At 35.9% G+C, this 21,981-nt stretch overlaps 1 protein-coding gene across 1 annotated transcript in view; it reads left to right on the top strand.

Moving 5' to 3' along the window:
- CCDC158 (coiled-coil domain containing 158) overlaps positions 1-21,981 on the top strand; it is a gene marked incomplete at both ends in the record, with an annotated part of 83,668 nt that overhangs the window by 39,592 nt on the left and 22,095 nt on the right. The window contains one exon of the mRNA XM_082837596.1: positions 20,066-20,223. Within this exon, the coding sequence (XP_082693722.1) occupies positions 20,066-20,223 (158 nt within the window). The remainder of the gene's footprint in view (positions 1-20,065; positions 20,224-21,981) is intronic.

The following is a 21,981-nucleotide window of genomic DNA, read 5'->3' as shown; positions in this document are numbered from 1 at the left end:
ACATAGACTGTACTTGATTATAAAGAATCTCATCCATCACTGAAGAAGTACTAGTCATAAGTCTATTAAATTTAACACTTTAATTGTAATTCTAACAGCAGTAATGAAGTGTATTATCTAAATAGAGTGTTAAGCATGTTTCATACAATTTCTTCCCTTAAAAATGTTTATTATATAATTTTACACATTAAATGTAACATACATTCTTTGTTTTATTCACTGATGTGTTCCAAGCACCTGGAACAGTATCTAGCATGTGGTAGGTATTCAGTACATATTTGTCTAATCGGTGAATGAATTCATTGTAAAATATTGTGTTCAGGTTTTCATTGTTTCTACTGACAAGTCAGTTTTAAGTCTTATTGTCGCTTTTTGGGAGGTACTTTTTTTCTCTAACCACTTTAAAGATTTTCTCTTTGTTTTGGTTTAAGCAGTTTGACTGTGATGTGCCTGTGTGTAGTCTTCTTTGTATTTATCTTTCTTGGGGCTCACTGATCTTCCTGGATGTGTGGATTGATATCTTTCATTGATTTTGGAAAATTTTTATCTTTTATATTCTTGACTATTTTTTCTGCCCCATTCTCTTGTTTCCTTCTGTGACTTGTACTATTAAGTAACTTTATTTTTTAAATTGGTATGTGATAACTCCATTGTCTGAATCCCCTATGAACTTCTGACCATTGTTTCTCTTGGTTTCTAGTCATATTTTTGTCTGCTCTTTTTACTGCCTTTTTTTCAAGACTATTTTTTAGAGCAGTTTTAGATTCACACCAAAATTGAAAAGAAGATACAGAGATTCCCCTTATACTCCCTGCCCTCACACATGCACAGCCTCCCCATTATAAACATCATTCACCAGAATGATGTGTTATCAAGGATGAACCTACATCGGCACATCATAATCACCCAAAGTCCATAGTTTACCTTGGGGTTTGCTCTTGGCGTGGTACATTCTATGGATTTGGACAAATGTTTATACATATGTCATAATTGACATATATCCATCATTATCATATCATACGAAGTATTTTCACTTTACTAAAAGTTCTGCCTCCCCCGCATCCACCCCTGGCAACCATTGATCTTTTTATTGTCTCCCAGTTTTACCTTTTCCAGAATGTCATTGAGTTGGAATCATACAGTATGTAGCCTTTTCAGATTAGCTTCTTTCACTTAGTAATATGTATTTAAGATTCCTCCATGTCTTTTCATGGCTTGATAGTTCATTTCTTTTTAGCACTGAATTTTCATTGTCTGGATGTACCACAGTTTATCTGTTCATCTACTAAAGGGCACCTTGGTTGCTTCCAAAGTTTGGTGATCATGAATAAAGCTGCTATAAACATCCATGTGCAGGTTTTTGTGTGGACATGTTTTCAACTCCTTTGGGCAAATATCAAGAGCATGATTGCTGGGTCATATGGTAAGAATCTGTTTAGTTTTGTAAGAAACTACCAAACTGTCTTCCAAGGTGGCTGTACCATTTTACACTCCCACTAGCAGTGAATGAGCGTTCCTCTTGTTCCAGAGCCTTGCCAGCATTTGGCAGAGATTATATAATCCAGTGGTTTCCTGAGAATGTGTGCATTTCATTCATTAAGTGTTTTAAAACCTTGCATGTCTGAAAATACCTTTATTCTTCACTTACATTTGATTGATGTGCAAAATGTTGTTGCTATTGTGCCATTTTGATTCCAGGGCTTTTGTATGTGACCTGTTTGTTTGTTTCTCAAAGATTTTAGAGTCTTTTCTTTACCTCTGGTATTCATTTCAGGGTGATCTCTGCTGGGGGTCTTTTTCCCTTCATTGTGCAGGCTTGTATGTTCTTTCTTCTCTGAAATTTTCTTGTGTCATTTATTTGATCATTTTCTTCCTTCATTTTTTCAGTTCTCTCTTTCTAGGATTCCTGTTAAGTCATCTATTAAGCCTTCTGGATTTATTCTCTAATCTCCTTTAATTTTGACTTCCAATTTCCATCTCCTCATATTTTATTCCCACCTTCTGGGAAAACTCCTCAACTCTGTCTTCCAAACATCTATTGAATTTTTTTTCTGATATCATGTATTTTTAAAAATTTCCAGGAGCCTTTTGTTTTTTAAATCTTCTCTTTATACAGTTTTATGTTCTTTTGTGGATGCGGTACTTCCTCATTTCCGTCTAAGGATATTAGTATCAGTTTTTCAGTAATTTCTTCTGTTACCTGAATTATTGCTGTTTCTTTAAATTCATTTTTTTTCTGTTTGTTTTGATGTCTGTCTTTCATGTTGGAGATTTTCCTTCACTGTTTGGCGATCATTGGCTATGCATTCATATTTAAGACTGAGGCCCTAAAAAACCAATGAAAAGCACTTTGTAAGGTTCACAGGATTTGTTAGCTAGTAGATGGTTAGATATTACTTTTTAACCGAGGGATCCAAAAATGATCTTAGTTTTTTTTCTTGGTCCTGTTAATTCCCTTAAAGAGCGATTGTCTTACTACAGACTTGTAGGTATAAATCTATCTGCCAGTATTCTGAGAGGTGAGTGAGGCAGGGAATCTGGGGTATCTATATATCTGTAAATCTTACTTTATGCTTATATTTTCAGTTTGCAACCTTCCTCCTGCCATGCCAGATATCCTTTTGGAGCCTAAAGTCCTTTGGTTCAACCTCACCCAGAGATTAAGCCTCTAAATGTATTTAGGGGAAAAGAACGAATTATTACCTGACTCCGTGGGGAGGACATCTGGTGTTCTCACAGCTTCTACCACAAATTTTTAGCCAGTCCTCCCGTTTTGCTGCCCTGTCCCTTACCCTGGCCTTTAGAAATACACAAGGCCTCCATTTCCTGAGTCTTTCTGGGATACTCTGATGCAGAGCAGCTTACTGCTTCCTGGCTACTTCTGTGCAGGTACTTGATGTTTTAGCTTTGCTTTGTTCTACTACATTAATTATGAATGACCTATTTGCTTTCCATCTCCCCAAATTTTATCATCATTACTCATCTAATGTTATCTCTCCTTTCCTCTTTATCCTTGTTAATTTCTTTAGTGTCATTTTAGTGGGGCTTCAGATAGAGCAAAAATAAAAGCCAAGTCTTATGTTTAAAAGCAGAATATCTCTATGTGCATTGTTCTCCATTGCCCCTTCATTTATCTCGTTTCATTTTAGTCTTCTTGTTCCATGATTCTAATAATAGTCATTACTTACTGAACACCAGGCACTGTGCAGCATACTTTCTATAGATTATATAATTTATTCCTCACAACCACCCACACGAGATAAGTGCTGTTATTATACTTATTTTACAGAGGAGGAAACTGAGGCTTGGAGAAGCTAGGTGACTTACAGAGTTCACACTCCAAAAACCCAGTTGTGCCAACACTTAACCAAGAGAGCCTGAGCCTAGAACCTGTCTCCTTAGCCAGTTATACTGTACTCATTCTCTACACCACACTGTTGAATGCTGTTTATAAACAAAATAAATGGATGATGACGTAAATAGATACTCTACCTGAACCAACAGTGTATTTCATTAGGTCTTTGTGGATGAGTATTATACCATTTTGGAGGTACAAAGGCATTAAAAATTATCCAATTGATTGCCCTAGTTTTAACAGGTGAGAAAATGGTAGAACCAGAAAAATTATATTATGTGATTTGATACAAGCTCAAACACCAAGAACATGTATATATGTATGTGTATCTAAATACATACCTACACAGACAGACACATACACACAAATAATTGGTAGCTTGACATAGAAGATTTTAGATGAAAGTTTCAGATAAAGGCTATTGTAGCATATAAAAATAAAATATTTCCAGGATCATATAATTTATTTTGTTTATATATCAGACTCTGTACACATGCACTGTAATTTGTGCTAGCTGTGCTTGATCTTTGTCGTTGAAGTACCCATGATGTGAGCAAGATTTTCAGCAAGACTTTGTAACTTTTGTCTTATTTCCTACTCACCCATTTTTAGTATACAATATAAATAATATATACATATTCTAAACAGTATATTTTTATTCCATTTTTATTACCGCCTTCTGACAGGGACATAAGTATTATAGGAGATGGATTTGGTCAGACGTTCTCAAAATAGAGTAGTCTAATTCAAACTGAATGAGATCAAGCTTTTATTTTTAGCTTTTGCATTCATCTTCTATCTTTGGAAAATGGAGCTAGGAGGAGTTGAGAAGCACACATTCTCCCTAGACATTACTTATCTTACATTATAACTCATAAGTTTGCCTGTAATGGACTCAAGGCCATTAGAGAGAACAGTATTTGGGGAAGATGGAGGTACATTAGAGATACAATTTGCAAGGTATTTTGGAAACAAATTTAACATAAAATAATTTCAGAGTCAAAATGTAATAGGAAGCTAATCAAATCACAAAACAAACCTTAAGTTTAACAACAACAGTATAAGCTTATATTCTTCCCTTGAAACCAAAAAAGCTTGTGGAAGTTTTAACCTGAAAATGTATGTCCCCTAGCAATAGCCTTAATGTGTATCCTAAGGGTCAGAGATTGGAGTGGGAGAGAGCAAGATTCTTTGACGGGCTCCAGTAACTTCAGGAAGAGCTTATATGTAGCTATTTCTTTACCAGCCAGACAGGAGTCATATGTAAAGAATGTTTTTAAATTGTTCATTTCCTAGCTATTTTCTAATTTTTAAAAGTGTATTTTGCTCATGTTATAAATCAAAATATGTTCCATATGAATCAAACAGCATACAAAAGTATTAAAAATGAATCAGTGAAAGTATTACAAGATTTATAAACATTAAAAGGAACGACTGGGACTTCCCTGGTGACACAGAGGTTAAGAATCCACCTGCCAATGCAAGGGACATGGGTTCGAGCCCTGGTCTGGGAAGATCCCATGTGCCGCAGAGCAACTAAGCCTGTGTGCCACAACTACTGAGCTCGCTCACCTAGAGCCCGTGCTCCGCAACAAGAGAAGCCACCGCAATGAGAAGCCCGCGCACCGCAATGAAGGTTAGCCCCCGCTCGCTGCAACTAAAGAAAGCCTGCGCGCTGCAACTAAAGAAAGCCTGCGCACAGCAACAAAGACCCAACACAGCCAAAAATAAATAATAAATTAACTAATTAATTTTAAAAAGGAACGATTGATTATTTTGAGTAAATAAAACTTAAATCACAAAACCACCATAAACAAAATCAAAATGAAATCACAAACTAGAAAAATATTTCTAATAAATAAAGGGTTAATGTGTATAATATAGAGAGTTTTTACATACCCAGATGAAGATAGCATATACTCTAAAAGAAAAGTGTACTAAAGATATGGACACAAAATTCACATAAGAAATGCATATAGTCAATAAACATGAAAAATATTCAAACTCATTTATAAACAAATAATAATTACTGCATATTAAAGCAAAAAAAACCTAACAATTTTGCATATAAAATGGTCAAATGGTAACGGGAAGGGTGCAGCATAATGGCCACTCTTGTATCATACTTTACTGATAAAGATATAAATTGATATGATTTTGTCATTTTTGCTTCCAAAGTTCACTGTTTCTTTTTTTTTTTCTTTTTAAATTAATAGACTATTTTTTTAGGGTAGTTTTAGCAGAAACTAGAGAATTGAGCAGAAAGTTTAGAGAGCTCCCATAGACTCCCTTTGCCCTACCCCTCCCTTCCCCCAGTTTCTCCTATTACCAATATCTTGCATTAGTGTGGTACGTTTGTTACAATTGATAAGCCAATATTGATACATTATTATTAACTAAAGTCTATAATTCACATTGGGGTTCACTCCTTGTATTGTACATTCTGTGGGTTTTGACATATGTATGATGGTATATATCGACCATTATAGTATTATACAAAATAGTTTCACTGCTCTAAAAATGCCCTGTGCTTCACCTGTTCATCTCTTCCCCCCCTTCCCCTGAACCCCTGGCAACCAGTGATCTTTTTACTCTCTTTGTAGTTTTGTCTTTTCCAGAATATCATATAATTGGAATCATATAGTATATAGTCTTTTCACATTGGCTTCTTTCACTTAGCAATATGCTTGCAAGATTCCTTCATATCTTTTCATCCCTTAGTAGCTAATTTCTTTTTCACTGAATAATATTCCATAGTATGGGTGTACCACAGTTTGTTTATCCATTCACCTGTTGAAGGATATCTTGATTGCTTCCAAGTTTTGGCAGATTATGAATACATCTATGTGCAGATAAACATCTATGTGCAGGTTTTGCACAGACATAAGTTTTCAACTCTGTTAGGTAAATACTACAGAGCATGATTGCTGCATTGTATAGTAAGAGCATGTTTAGTTTTGTAAGAAACAATGAAACTGTCTTCCAAAGAGGCTGTACCATTTTGTAATCTCACCAGCAGTGAATAAGAGTTCCTGTTGCTCCCCATCCTTGACAACATTTGGTGTTGTCAGTGTTTGGATTTTAGCCATTCTAATAGGAGTGTGGTGTAGTATGATATCTTGTTGTTTGACTTTGAAATGCCTTAATGAAATACAATGTTGAGCCTATTTTCATATGTTTATTTACCATATACATATTTTCTATGGTGAGATGTCTGTTCCAAACTTCTACCCATTTTTTAAATGGGCATTTAAAATTTTTTCTTATTGTTGAATTTTAAGAGGTTCTTTTTTGGGATGTATTTTAGTTACCAGTCTTTTATCAGTTATCTGTTTTGAAAAGATTTTCTGCCAGTCTGTGGTTTATATTTCCATTTTTTAAACATTATCTTTCACAAAGAAAAGTTTTTAAAGTTAATAAAGTACAGTTTACTGATATTTTTCTTTCATGGATCATGCTTTTGATGTTGTATCTAAAAAGTCATCACTAAACCTAAGGTCATCTAAATTTTCTCCTGTATTATCCTCTAGGAGTTTTATAGTCTGGAATTTTACATTTAGGTCTGTGATTCACTTTGAGTTAATTTTTGTGGAGGATATAAGGTCTGCATCTAGATTCATTTTTTTCTGCATGTGGATGTCAAGTTTTTCCAGCACCACTAGTTGAAAATAGTGCCCTTTCTCTATTGAATTACCTTTGCTCTTTTGTTGAAGATCAGTTGGCTATATTTGTGTGGGACTGTTTCTGGGATCTTTATTTTATTCTGTTCCATCAGTCTATTTGTCTGTTCTTTTACCAGTACCACACTGTCTTATTACAGTAAATCTTGAACTTGGATAGTGTCAATTCTCCAACTTTGTTCACCTTCACTATTGTCTTAGCTCTTCTGGGGTTTTTGCCTTCCCATATAAACATTAAAATCAGTTTGTCAGTATCAACAAAATTTAAAGAATTATTGGGGTTTTGATTAAGATTGTATTTAATTCATAAATCAGGTTGGAAAAAACTGATATCTTAACAATATTGGGTCTTCTTATCCATGAACATGGAATATCTCTCCATTTATTTAGCTCTTCTTTGATTTCTTACATCAGAATTTTTTAGTGTTACTCATGTAGATCTTGTACATATTTTGTTAGACTTATACCTAAGAATTCTATATCTTTGGTACTAATGTGAATGGTATTGTGTTTTTAATTTTAAAATCCAATTGTTCATTGCTCTTATACAGCAATTGACTTTTGTATATTAACCTTGTTTCCTGACACCTTGCAATAATCTCTTATTTGTTCCGGGAGTTTTCTTGTTACTGTTGTTGATTCTTTGGGATTTTCTACATAGTGAATCATGTCATTTGTGAAGAAAGACAGTCATTTCTTCCTTTGCAAATCTGTACACCTTTTTTTTTCCTTTTTGTTCTTTTTATTTCATTAACTATGACTTCCAATATGATGTTGAACAGAAGTGATGAGAAGGGACATTCTTGCCTAGTTTTTTTTTTTTTTTTTTCGGTATGCGGGCCTCTCACTGCTGTGGCCTCTCCCGTTGTGGAGCACAGGCTCCGGATGCACAGGCTCAGCGGCCATGGCTCACGGGACCAGCCGCTCCATGGCATGTGGGATCTTCCCGGACCAGGTTACGAACCCACGTCCCCTGCATCAGCAGGCGGACTCTCAACCACTGCGCCACCAGGGAAGCCCCTTGCCTAGTTTTTGACGTTAGCAAGATAGTATCTAGCTTCTCCCCATTAAGTGTGTTGTTAGCTGTAGGGTTTTTGTAGGTGTTCTTTATCAAATTGTGGAAGTTTCCCACTATTCCTAGTTTACTGAGAGGTTTTTCCCCTTTCAAGACTATATAATTATTTTTTAATTGAAATATAGTTGATTTACAATATTGTGTTACTTTCAGATATACAGCATAGTGATTCAGAATTTTTGAAGATTATATTCCATTATAGGTTGTTATAAGATAATGGGTATAATTCCCTCTGCTATACAGTATATCCTTGTTGCTTATCTATTTTACATATAGTAGTTAATCTCATACCCATGATTTGTCCCTTCCCCATCCCTCTCCTCTTTGGTAACCACAAGTTTGTTTTCTATATCTGTGAGTCTGTTTCTGTTCTGCATATATATTCATTTGTATTATATTTTTAGATTTCACATATAAGTGATATCTTATGTGGAATCTAAACAATTTCTCTGTCTGACTTATTTCACTAAACATAATGTTCTCTATGTCCATCCACATTGCTGCAACTGGCAGTATTACAATTCCTTTTTATGGCTGAGTAGTATCCATTGTGTGTGTGTGTGTATGTGTGTGTGTGTATATATATGCGTCACATCTTCTTAATCCAGTTGTCTGTTCATAGGCACTTGGGTTGCTTCCATGTCTTGGCTATTGTAAATATTACTTTCTGTGAGCATTGGGGTGCCTGTATCTTTTCAAATTAGTGTTTTTGTTTTTTCTGGATATTTACCCAGGAGTGGAATTACTGGATCATATAGTAGTTCAATTTTTGGTTTTTTAAAGAACCTTCATATTGTTATCCATAGTGGCTGCACCAATTTATGTTCCCACCAACAGTGTATGAGAGTTCCCTTTTCTCCACATCCTTGCCAACATTTGTTTTTGTAGACTTTTTTTTTTTTTTTTGGCCGCACTGCATGGCTTGCAGGATCTTAGTTCCCCAACCAGGGATTGAATCTGGGCCCGCAGTGAAAGCAGCAAGTGCTAACCCTGGACCACCAGGGAATTCTCTATTTGTAGACTTTTTGATGATAGCCATTCTGACAGGTATGAGGTGATACCTCTTTGTGGCTTTGATTTGTATTTCTCTAATAATTAGTGATGTTGAGCATCTTTCCATTTGCCTGTTAGCCATCTGTATGTCTTCTTTGGAAAAATATCTATTCAAGACTTCTGCTCATTTTTTTGATTGGATTGTTTGTTTGTTTGATATTGAGTTATATGCTCTGTTTGTGTATTTTGGATATTAACCCCTTGTCAGTCACATAATTTGCAAATATGTTCTCCCACTCTGTAAGTAGTCTTTTCATTTTGTTGATGGAAAGTTTCCTCTGCTGTTCAAAAACTTTTAAATTTAATTAGGTCCCATTTGTTTATTTTTGCTTTTATTTCTTTTGCCTTAGGAGACTGATACAAGAAAATATGTCAAAGAATGTTCCACCTGTGTTCTCTTATGGGAGTTTTATTGTTTCAGGTTTTACGTTTAGGTCTTCAAACCATTTTGAGTTTATTTTTGTATATGGTGTGAGGAAATGTTCTAATCTCATTGTTTTACATGTGACTATCCAGTTTTCCCAGCATCACTTATTGAAGAAACTGTCTTTTCTCCACTGTATATTCTTGCCTCCTTTGTCATAGATTAATTGACTGAAGGTGCCTGGGTTTATTTCTGGGCTCTCCATTCTGTTCCATTGATCTATGTGTTTGTTTTTGTGCCAGTACTACACTATTTTGATTACCGTAGCTTCATAGGATAGTCTGAAGTCTGGGAGGGTTATATCTCCAGCTTTGTTCTTTTTTCTCAGGATTGCTTTGGCAATTTTGTGGTCCCATATAAATTTTAGGATTATTTGTTCTAGTTCTGTGAAAAATATCATGGGGTATTTTGATAGGGATTGTGTTAAATCTGTAGATTGCTTTGGATAGTATGGCCATTTTAATAAGATTATTTCTTACAATCCAAGAGCATGAGATATCTTTCCATTTCTTTGAATCATCTTTAGTTTCCTTTATCAGTGTTTTATAGTTTTCAGAGTACAGGTCCTTCACATCCTTGGTTAAGTTTATTCCTAGGTATTTTATATTTTTGGATGCAATTTTAAGTGGGATTTTGTTTTACTTTCTCCTTCTGATATTTCATTATTAGTGTACAGGAATGGAACAGATTTCTGTATGTTAATCTTGTATCCTGCAACCTTGCTGAATTCATTTGTTCTAATAGTTTTTGGGTAGAGACTTTAGGGTTCTCTATATAGAGTATCACGTCATTTGCAAATGTTTTACCACTTCCCTTCCAATTTGGACACCTTTTATTTCTTGTTCTTGTCTGATAGCTGTGGCTAGGACTTCCACTACTGTGTTAAATGGAAGCAGCAAGAGCGGACATCCTTGTCTTGTTACTGAATTTAGTGGGAAGGCATTCAGCTTTTCACTGTTGAGTATTATGTTGGCTATGGGTTGGTTGTAAATGGCCTTTTGCTGAGATACTTTATCATGGGTGGATGTTGGATTTTGTCAGATACATTTTCTGCATCTATTAATTTGATCATGCGATTTTTCCTCTTTAGCCTGTTGATGGTGACAGATTATATTAATTGGTTTTTGAATGTTGAGCTAGCTTTATATAACTGGGATAATTCCCACTTGATTGTGGGGTGTAGTTCTTAAAATAGATTGTTGTATTATACTTAGTAATATTTTGTTGAATATTTTTATACGTATGTTCATGAGAGAGATTAGTCTATAGTTTTCTTTTCTTCTAGTGTTTTTGGTTTTGGTATCAGGGTAATGCTGGTCTCATAGAATGACTTAGGAAATATTCTGTCTACATCTGTTTTCTGGAAGAGATTGTAGAGAGTTGGTATAATCTTTTCCTTAAATGTTTGTTAGAGTTCAGCAGTAAACCCATTTAGGCCTGGTGCTTTCTGTTTTGAAAGGTTATTAATTATTGATTTAATTTCTTTAATAGATATAGGCCTATTCAGATTCTCTATTTCTTCTTATGTAAGTTCTGACAGATTATGTCTTTCAGGGAATTGGTCCATTTCATCTAGGTTATCACATTTGTGGGTACAGAGTTGTTCATAATATTCCTTTATTATGTTTTTAATGTCCATGGGATCTGTGGTGATGTCACCTCTTTCTGATAGAAATTTTTGTATCCTCTCTTTTTTTCTTAGTTAGCCTGGCTAGAGACTTATTAATTTTATTGATCTTTAATAAAAAGCAGGTTTAAGAACCTGCTTTTGGGTCATTGATTATCTCTATTGGTTTCCTGTTTTTAATTCCATTGATTTCAGCTTTAAATTTTATTTGTATTTTCTTTGCTTGCTTTGGATCTAATTTGCTCTTTTTTCTCCTAAATTCCCAAAGAAGCTTAGATTTTTGGTTTTAGATCTTTCTTCTTTTCTAATATGTGCATTCAGTGCTATACATTTCCCTCTAAGCCCCACTTTTGCTATATCACACACATTTTGATAAGTTTTATTTTCATTTTCATTTCATTCAAACTATTTTAAAATTTTTCTTGATATACCTTCTTTGACACGTGTTATTTAGGACTGTGCTGTTTAATCTTCAATTATTTGGAGATTTTCCAGCTGTCCTTCTGTTACTGATTTCAAGTTCAGTTCTATTGTGTTCCTAGAGTAGATATTGTATGATTTTTATTCTTTAATAATTGTTAAGGTTTGTTTTATGGCCCCAAATTCATATCTTGGTGAATGTTCCATGTAAGTTTGAAAAGTATATGTATTCTGCTGTTTTTAGATGAATTAGTCTTTAGGTATCAATTATATCCAGTTGGTTGATGGTGTTGTTAAGTTCAACTGTATCCTTACTGAATTTCTGCCTGCTGAATGTTTCCATTTTTGAAAGAAGGTTATTAAAGTCTCCAACTAATTGTGAATTCATCTATTTCTCCATGCAGTTCTGTCAGGTTTTGCCTCACATATTTTGATGTTCCACTGTTAAGTGCATACACATTAAGGATTGTTATACCTTCTAAGAAAATTGACCTGTTTATCATTATGTAATGCCCTTCTTTATCCCTGATCACTTTCCTTGCTCTAAAGTCTGCTCTGTCTGAAATTAATGCTACTCCAATTTTTTTTTAAATGAGGACCATTTTTAAAGTCTTTTAAAGAATTTGTTACAATATTGCTTGTTTTTTATGTTTTTTTGGTTTTTTGACCACAAGGCATGTGAGATCTTAGCTCCCTGACCAGGGATCGAACCCACACACCCTGCACTGGAAGGTGAAGTCCCAATTACTGGACTGCCAGAGAAGTCCCCCGAATTTTTAAAATTAGTGTTAGCATGGTGTAACTTTCTTCATCTCTTTGCTTTTTTTTTAATTGTTTTTTATTTTTTATCTTTGGCTGCATTGGGTCTTCATTGCTGCATGCGGGCTCTCTCTAGTTGCGGTGAGTGGGGGCTACTCCTTGTTGCGGCGCGTGGGCTTCTCATTGCGGTGGCTTCTCTTGTTGCAGAGCATGGGCTCTTGGCACATGGGCTTCAGTAGTTGTGGCACGTGGGCTCAGTATTTATGGCACGCGGGCTCAGTATTTATGGATCGAGGGCTCTAGAGCACAGGCTCAGTAGTTGTGGTGCATGGGCTTAGTTTCTCCATGGCATGTGGGATCTTCCCAGACCAGGGCTCGAACCTGTGTCCCCTGCATTGTTAGGCGGATTCTTAACCAGTGCACCACCAGGGAAGTCCATCATCTCTTTACTCTTAATCTATATGTGCTTTTATATTTGAAGTGGGTTTATTGTAGACAATATTTGGGTCTTATTTTTTTTTGATGCACGCTGACAATCTCTGTTTTTTAATTAGTATATTTAGACCATTAACATTTAAAGTGATTATTTATATAGCTGGATTAATATGTATCATATTTGTTACTGTTTTTTGTCATTGCCTTTGTTTTCTTTCCTATTTTTGTCTTTCACTCTTTTCCTGCTTTTTTTTTTTTAAATTGAGCATTTTGTAAGATTTTATTTTTCTCTCCTTTTGCACATCAATTATGGGTTTTTTTCTGCTTTTTTTAGTGGTTTTCCTAGAGTTTGCAATATACATTTACAGATAATCCAGGTTCACTTTCATATAACACTATACTGTGTCATGGGTAGTACAAGTACCTGCTAACAACAAAATAGTACTAATTCCTCTCTCCTGCCCCTTGTATCATTGTTGTCATTCATTTCACTTATACATAAGCATATATTAGTAATACATATCATAATGTATATTATATTATATACTTTATTAATATAATGATGTACGTACCTAATTGAATACATTATTGCTATTATTGTTTGAACAAACTTCTGTTAGAGCAATTAAGAAAAAGTTTTGTTCTTTACTTTCACTTATTCCTCCTTTAATGCTCTTCCTTTCTTTATGTAGTTCTGGGTTTCTGACCTTATAATTTTCCTTCTCTCTAAAGGACTTTTAACATTTCTTGCAAAGCAAGTCTACTGGCAAAAAATTCCCTCAATTTTTGTTTGAGAAAGTTGTTATTTCTCCTTCACTTTTGAAGGATAATTTTGCAGGGTTCATAATTCTAGGTTGGTAGGTGTTTTTCTGTCAATACTTTAAATATTTCACTCTACTCTCTTTTCGCATGCATACATGGTTTGAAGAAAAGTCTGATGTAATTTTTATCCTTGCTATTCTATAGGTAAGGTGTTTTTTTCTTCTGGCTTCTTTAAAATCTTTCTTTTTTTTGATTTTCTGCAGTTCAAATATAATATACTTATGCATAGATTTTTTTTTTTTTTTTGGTGTTTATACTGCTTGGCATGTTCTCTTAGCTTCCTGGATCTGTGGCTTGGTATCTGTCAGTAATCTTGGAAAATTCTCAACTATTATCACTTCAAGTATTTCTTCTGTTTCTTTCTCTCTCTCTTCTCCTTCTGGTATCCCCATTATGGATGTTACACATTTATAGTTGTCCCACAGTTCTATTTTCTGTTCTATTTTTTCATGCTTTTTTCTCTTTGTATTTCAGCTTTAGAAGTTTCCATTGACATATCTTGAAGCTCATTGTTTCTTTTATTAGGCATGTCCAGCCTACTGATAAGTCCAACAAAGGCCTTTTTCATTTCTTTACAATGTTTTTTCTTTCTAGCATTTCCTTCTGATTCTATCTCAGAATTTTAATCTTTCTGCTTACATTACCCATCTGTTCTTACAAGTCATCCACTTTTTCCATTAGAACCTTTAGTATATTAATCATAGTTATTTTAAATTCCTAGTCTGATAATTCTAAAATATCTGCCGTATTTGAGTCTGGTTCTGATGCTTGCTCTGTCTCTTCAAACTGTGTTTTTTTGTCTTTTAGTATGCCTTGTACTTTTTTGTTGAAAGCTGGACATGATGTACTGGATAATAAAAACCGAGATAAACAGACCTTTAATGTGTGGTTTTGTGTTTTTTTTTGCTAGGAGTTGGGCTGTGTTTACTGCTTGCTGTAGCTGTAGGTGTCAGAGGCTAAAATTTTCTCAGGTGTCCTTGTTTTTGTTTCCCCTCTTGTCTTTGGGTTTCCCTAGAGACTTTCTCTTAAGGCCTTTGACATGCAGTTATTTATGTTGTAGTCTCATTATTATACAGAAGGCTTATTGATGTCGTGGTAAGGTGTGTGTGTGGGGAACACTATATAGTCCTGTTATTAGGTCTGTCTTTTAGTGAGCCTATGCCCCTTGGGTGGGACTCTCCCACGTTCTCAGTTTTGTTACCCCACCACCACTATCATCTTTAGGTAAGACAGGAAGGCTAGGAGGAGTTGAGTTGGGTATTTCCCTTCCCCCAGGTTGATCAGGCTCTCGTAAAACCCAAGATGTTTCACCTCTGGTTTGATATCAAGTGTCCCTTGAGGGCTGGATTTGTTAAGAAGAACAGAAGGCTCTGAGCATATTTCAAGATAGTTACTTTTCCCTTACTCCTGTCAGGAAACACAAGGGGATTTTTCTCCAGTCTTCATTCTGAGAACTGATGGGGCTCCTGGAGGTAAAGCTTACAAAAATGTGGTGGCCCTAACTTGGAGTTTTTAATTCTTAAGCTTGTTCACACTGAGCCTCTAACACTTCATCAATTTAAGTTTTTCTACCCTTTACTGGCTTCAGTGGAGGATCTCTGCTCCTGGACTTCTGCTCCAGTAAGTTATAATTCTGTATATTTGCCTCCAGTTTTGAGAGTAGCAGTTTGGCCTGTGTCCTCAGTTCTCTGATGGATCTAAGGGGAGTTGATGATTATCAGTTTGTTAAGCTTTTTTCTTGTGAGGAAAGAATTGGTGACTTCTAAGCTCCTTACATATTGGATTGGACTGTTATGACTTTTCTAGATAATAGTTATCAGAAGTCCTAAAATGCCCTTTGATTCAGTAATATCATCTCTAAAAATTGATCTTGATAAAATAATGAGAGATAGGCACAAAGGTAAATGCATGAAGATATTCACTGAAGCATTATTTATAATAGCCAAAAATGGAAATAATACAACTGTCTAACAGTAGGATATTGGTTTATAAAGGAAGGGAGCGAAGAAAAAAGAAAAGAAAGATAATGTCTCTACTTACATCAAGGGAGAGCATAAGTAACTAGAATGCACAGTTAACCCTTATGACATCTTCTTAGTGGCTCTATCCTAGTACTAACACATTATAATACTTTAAGTCTTATTACCTTTCTGGTCATTCTAGATCAGTAAATATGAAGCATATAAAATACTTCATGTGTTTCTATGCTAAAGGGAGAAGGAAGTGGAAACCAGCCTTTACTGAATACTTCCAATGTATACATTAAATGCTTCTCGTTCCTTATGCCATCCTTATAAAGTAAGAGTTATTTTCCTCATTTTTACAGATTAGGAGATGGAGATTAAAAGAAGCATTTCCCTTGTTATAATGAAATGATCTGTTTGTGCATTTGCCTCCCATATTAATCTGTATGGTCTCTGCAAGCAAGGACCAGTTATATTTGTCATTTTACATTAGTTCCTAAGAGTGTCTGGCACATAACAGATATCCTGCAAAGTCTGTTGGAGTGTGAAAGGTAACTTGTTCTACATCACATAGCCAGAGAATGGTAGTGGCCATGATTTAAAAGCCTGTGCTGTCTTCCACTGGTACATTGCCTCTCTATTCCCTATCACCTCCAGAATGGGTTAGGAAGTGGTACTGGCATTTGTGTTACTATCTCTTTAGTAGTTTTAAAGATTCCCAGGGTACATTTGACTGATAAATCAATTCTTGTTTAATGCCTCTGAGTTTGTAGAGTAGTTGCCTTCATGTGATTTGTGAATTACTTTTAGTAATAACCAGACTGTAAGTATGGTGAGCTCAGGTGTTCAACTATATGATTTAATACTTGTCCATATTCTACAATTTTGTGACTTTATGATCCTAAATTTGGACAGCCCCTTACATACTGATAACGTTTCCTGATGAATATATCCAGTGAGAATTAGTCAGTATATCACATTGGACAGATCATGGACTTTGAAGACAAGCAGATGATGTTTTTTTCTCCCAGTTGTGCCATTTACCCCTTGTGTGATTTTGAGCAAGTTGTTTAACCTCTCTGTGCCTCAGTTTTCTCATTTCTAAAATGGAAGTGATGATTTCTACCTTATTGGGTGGTTTGAAGATTAAAGTTTAAATGAGATAATATATCGAGTACTTGGTACATGGTAAACATTTGATAAATAGTGCCTCTATCAACTTATCTTGACAGTTGAAATGATGAGCCACATCTATGAGAGAAAGTTTGACTGGGACAGATATAGTCTTGAACTTGGTACTAAATACACAGAAATGCAAATTACAGGACATGGAAGATGTGTATTATCAATAACGTGTGGAAAAGACCTGGGGAGCCTCAGCTGACTGCCTACTCAGTCTGAGTCAGCAGTGTTATGTTGCAGCCAAAAAAGGTTTTAAGGATAGCACCCAGATCAAGGAAGGAGACAGTTCTCCTCCCTTCTGTTCTGGTCAGATTCTCCTTGATTTCTCTATTTCATTTCTGAGCATGAGCATTTAAGAGAATCATTGATTAACCAGAGTCTGTCAAAAAGAAGCACAACCGGGCTTCCCTGGTGGCGCAGTGGTTGAGAGTCTGCCTGCCAATGCAGGGGACACGGGTTCGTGCCCCGGTCCGGGAAGATCCCACATGCCGCAGAGCAGCTGGGCCCGTGAGCCATGGCCGCTGAGCCTGCGCGTCCGGAGCCTGTGCTCCGCAACGGGAGAGGCCACCACAGTGAGAGGCCCGGGTACCGCCAAAAAAAAAAAAAAAAAAAAGAAGAAGCACAACCAAAGTGGTGAGAAATCATGAGCCTATGCTACTTAAAAGAGTAGATGAATTGAGAAGATCTAGCCTGGAGAGTGTGTTAGAAAGTGTAGGTGGGGGAGGGGAGGTTGGCATGATAAAATAAGTATCCATTTCTAAAAGGTTATCATGTTAGATTGTTCCCTCATAACACTAGGAGATAAAACTATGACCAGGGATGGAAGTTGTATGGAGGAGATTCAGTTTAAGCCTTTCTTGCAAAGGATTAAAGCTATATGAAAATTAAACTGCCTTCCTTGCTTTTTGGTGATCAAGTAAATGCCAGATAAGTATGTTGCTGGGATGCCGTAGAGAAAATTCATCATCACTTCTGACTGGAGATTGGACTAGAATTAAATGATCTTAAAGACCCTTCCAACTTTATATTTTTGTGATTTTATATACAAGCAAAGTATGGGTTATTTGAAATGCAGTGTATAAAGGCAGAGATGGTCGAACCAGTCCTTGCCTCTATGAAACTTACATTTTAATTGGAGGAACAACACAAATTTTAAAAGTTTTAAAGAGTATTAGGATGAAATCACAATAAGAGAATATCATAGGGCTGATTATGATTAATTGTTAAGTTAATGTTAATTGAATACTTTTCAACCTTGTATGTTTTGTAAAGCACCAGTTACTCTCAAAGAACATGAGTGTGATGATCCTGGGAGTGGGGAAGGAAGCATATTTACATGTTTGTATGTTATTATACTGATAAGTTATAATAAATGTCAAGGGCTTAAAATTTTTAATGACAAAGCTTATTAAGTAAACTTTCTAGTGGGCAGAATATATGAAGGTCCAGGTGTTATATTGATATTTCAAGGTTAGAACTAAAGTGACTGAATATTGCAATAGAATAAGGTTTTTGAAGTTTGTTTTTTTTTTTTTTTGCGGTACGCAGGCCTCTCACTGTTGTGGCCTCTCCCGTTGTGGAGCACAGGCTCCGGACGTGCAGGCTCAGTGGCCATGGCTCACGGGCCCAGCCTCTCCGCGGCATGTGGGATCTTCCCAGACCGAGGCACGAACCCGTGTCCCCTGCATTGGCAGGCAGACTCCCAACCACTACGCCACCAGGGAAGCCCTGGTTTTTGAAGTTTTATTCCACATTAGATATGATGTCCACCAGGGCTAGGACAGGAACAAAGCCAGTGTTTGTTTGGTGAAATTGGATCTGCTTAGAGACAAATGCTTTTATTTATGATTAAGAAACTTGTTCAGCATGTGTGCGATCAGCGGGTATATGGGAAATCTCTGTACCTAATACTCATTTTTGCTGTGAACTGCTCTCAAAAATAACGTCTATTAAAAATGGTTCAGGGCTTCCCTGGTGGCGCAGTGGTTGAGAGTCCGCCTGCCGATGCAGAGGACACGGGTTCATGCCCCAGTCCGGGAAGATCCTACATGCCGTGGAGCGGCTAGGCCCGTGAGCCATGGCCACTGAGCCTGTGCATCAGGAGCCTGTGCTCCGCAACGGGAGAGGCCACAATAGTGAGAGGCCCGTGTACCGCAAAAAAACAAAAACAAAAAACAAACAAAAACAAACAAACAAAAAAAATGGTTCACATCTTCATATATTTTAAATTAATGAAATCAAATTTCATAATTTAATGGAGTCTAATTTATGAAATTCTGAACTCATCATGGTAATTTCTAGGTAAGGTGACCATCAGTAAACTGGAAAGATCATAATTACCACACATTCAGTTAGAACTCTTGACATCTTCAGCTGGATATTTTATGTGGTTTCTCAGTGGTGGTAGGAAGGGGAGGGGAATGTGAAGGTTATACCAGTAACATCAACACTTGGTTGACATGGACCCTAGAAAAGTAATGCCCAAAGAACAAAAATTTTGCAGTGTTCATCCTTCAGCAACCAATCCGTGTGGCAGGTGTAACTCTGCCTTGGGACAGACATTTCTGGCTAAAATAGCTTGATGATGCTTGATGCCTCTCTAGCCATGAACATCCTCCAACTAAGTCCACCTGCTCACCAGGGCAACTTCTGACTAATGTTCGGTTTCCTCTCTTTTTGTGCCAATTGGGAACCTCTGTACTTTTTCTTATATTATAAATATTCATTGAGGAATACTATCTCTTTGAAAATCTTTTTTATATTATTCTCCAGCTAACACAGTTTGAAAATACTGGATGTCTCTTTCCTCATCAGTAAAGTGTTGGGGGTAGATTGACTCATCGCTAGAGAGTTCCTTACTTGTAAAGTTCTGTAGCTTTATAAAATTAGTTCAGCCCTTAACAAAAGTATTGGAATTATTTTGCCTGGATGTAGTTGTAAATATTTAATGGCATGGTAAGATGTACATACCGCATTGTTAAAGTTAAAAAATAAAAAAGGATTTAAAAATAGATGTGTATAGTTTGATCCTGTGTTTATATATATGTATAAATAGGTATACACACGTTTATAGATTAGATATAGCACTGTGTGGATTATTGATTGAATATTATTGATTATCCCTGAGTAGTAAGATTACAGGTTTTTTATTTCCTCTTCTTTCTCCTCCATAATTTCTGTTTACCAGTTGAATTAATTTTATAGTAGGAAACGGCATTTGAATCTGAAAAAAACAAAGTGTCCTTGTCTTGTAAATTGTTTTAATTCAGCACTCTACGAAACCTAATACAAAGGAAGATCCAACGAGGGACTTGAAACAGCTTCTCCAGGAGTTGAGAAGTGTGATCAACGAGGAGCCACCCGTGCGCCTGGGCAAGAGCGAGGAAGACGGGAGAGCACCATCTCTGGGGTTCTCCTATGTGGCTGTGTAAGACTGAGTGTACTTGACAGTGGGAAGGCTTCTCTAATCAGTGGGTGGCGATCACGGTGTCTATGTGGGACAGCTTCTGGGGGGTTGAAGTTTCAGTAACTTTGAGGGGTATCTGGACATTACCAGGGAAAACAAAAGTGGATGAGTTAGCAAAAGTAAAACACCTTGACATCAAGAGAAAATAATAGCAATAGTTTTCCTACTCAGAAATTAGTCAAGGCAACGTGTTACCCAAAGTTACATTCATACAGTAATTTATAGTTCCCAACAGATTTCACATTCATAATCTTATTTGATTGTCACAACAACTGTCTGTTTGAGACAAGATAGAGCAGGATTTATTTATCCCATTTTAAAAATGAGAAAAACACGAGTTCCAAAAGGTTGACTTACCTACAACCACACATGGTGAAGCTAAAGCTCAAACCCTGAGAACTGCATAACTCTCCAGGTATAAGCTAATTGGAAAGCTTTGGTTCTCTAGGCATTAAGTCTAGGCAGTGACTTAAATTAATAAAAGTCAGATCCAAAAAAGGATTCAACCAGTCCACCAGCCACTGCCTGCACGTACCTGCAGAAATCAATGAGATCCTCATACTCTTTTCAAAAGTGTTTTAAATTTTTAATGTGTGCTATTATTAAATCAGCTTGGAGCATTTTAATATGGTATATACTATATTCTTAGCATTATAATACTAATTATATGTTGTTAGTATTATAATAACCCATTGTAATTTTGTTTTCTGGTTATATGGCAAATATCTCAAAATAATACTTTCTGACATAATACTTTTATATAAACAATCTCCATTTTCTTAAGATGTTCAGTTAGTGTTTATTAACCTGAGGTAGCAAAATATTAATTGGATTTGTCTATTTTTTATTAATAATATTATTAATAGTAGTAGTAAAATATTAATAACAGTCCAGTTACCTAGCATAACATTGCATTCTCTGAATCACATGTTAGAAACATTCTATTGTCACTCCATCCAAGAATACTTATATGTGCAGGACACTTTCATTTTTTTAAAATGTTCTCAAGCATTTTATTTTTTCTCAGTTTTTTTTATTGAAGTGTAGTTGATTTACAATGTTGTTAATTTCTGCTGTATAGCAAAGTGATTCAGTTATACACATATATACATTTTTTTTAATATTCCTTTCCATTATGGTTTATCATGGGGTATTGAATATAGTTCTCTCTGCTATACAGTAGGACCTTATTGTTTATCCATTCTGTATATAAAAGCTTACATCTGCTAACCCCAACCTCCCCCTCCATCCCTCCCCCACACTCCCTCCCCGCTTGGCAACCACCAGTCTGTTCTCTCTATGTCCGTGATTCTGTCTGTTTCATAGGTAGATTGATTTGAGTCATATGTTAGATTCCACATATAGGTGATATCATATGGTATTTGTCTTTCTCTTTCTGACTAGCTTCACTTAGTATGATAATCTCCAGTTGCATCCATGTTGCTACAAATGGCATTATTTTGTTCTTTTTTATGGCTGAGTAGTATTCCATTGTATGTATATACCACATCTTCTTTATCCATTCGTCTGTCGATGGACAGTTAGGTTATTTCCGTGTCTTGGCTGTTGTGAAGAGCAGAGCACTTTCATTTTTGTCATAACTCTATAATATGCCTTCTAAGCCAGGGCAGTATTATTAAGCTCATTTGACAGATGATTACATTTAGACAGATTAAGTTGCCTCCGCCTATGAGGCAAAGAGACAAAGTCAGAAGTAAA

Source organism: Leucopleurus acutus, assembly GCF_964270905.1.
Source record: "Leucopleurus acutus genome assembly, chromosome: 4".
Classification (NCBI taxonomy): Eukaryota; Metazoa; Chordata; class Mammalia; order Artiodactyla; family Delphinidae; genus Leucopleurus; species Leucopleurus acutus.
Note: the sequence above shows the minus strand (reverse complement) of the source record. Positions and strands in the feature narration are given on the sequence as shown.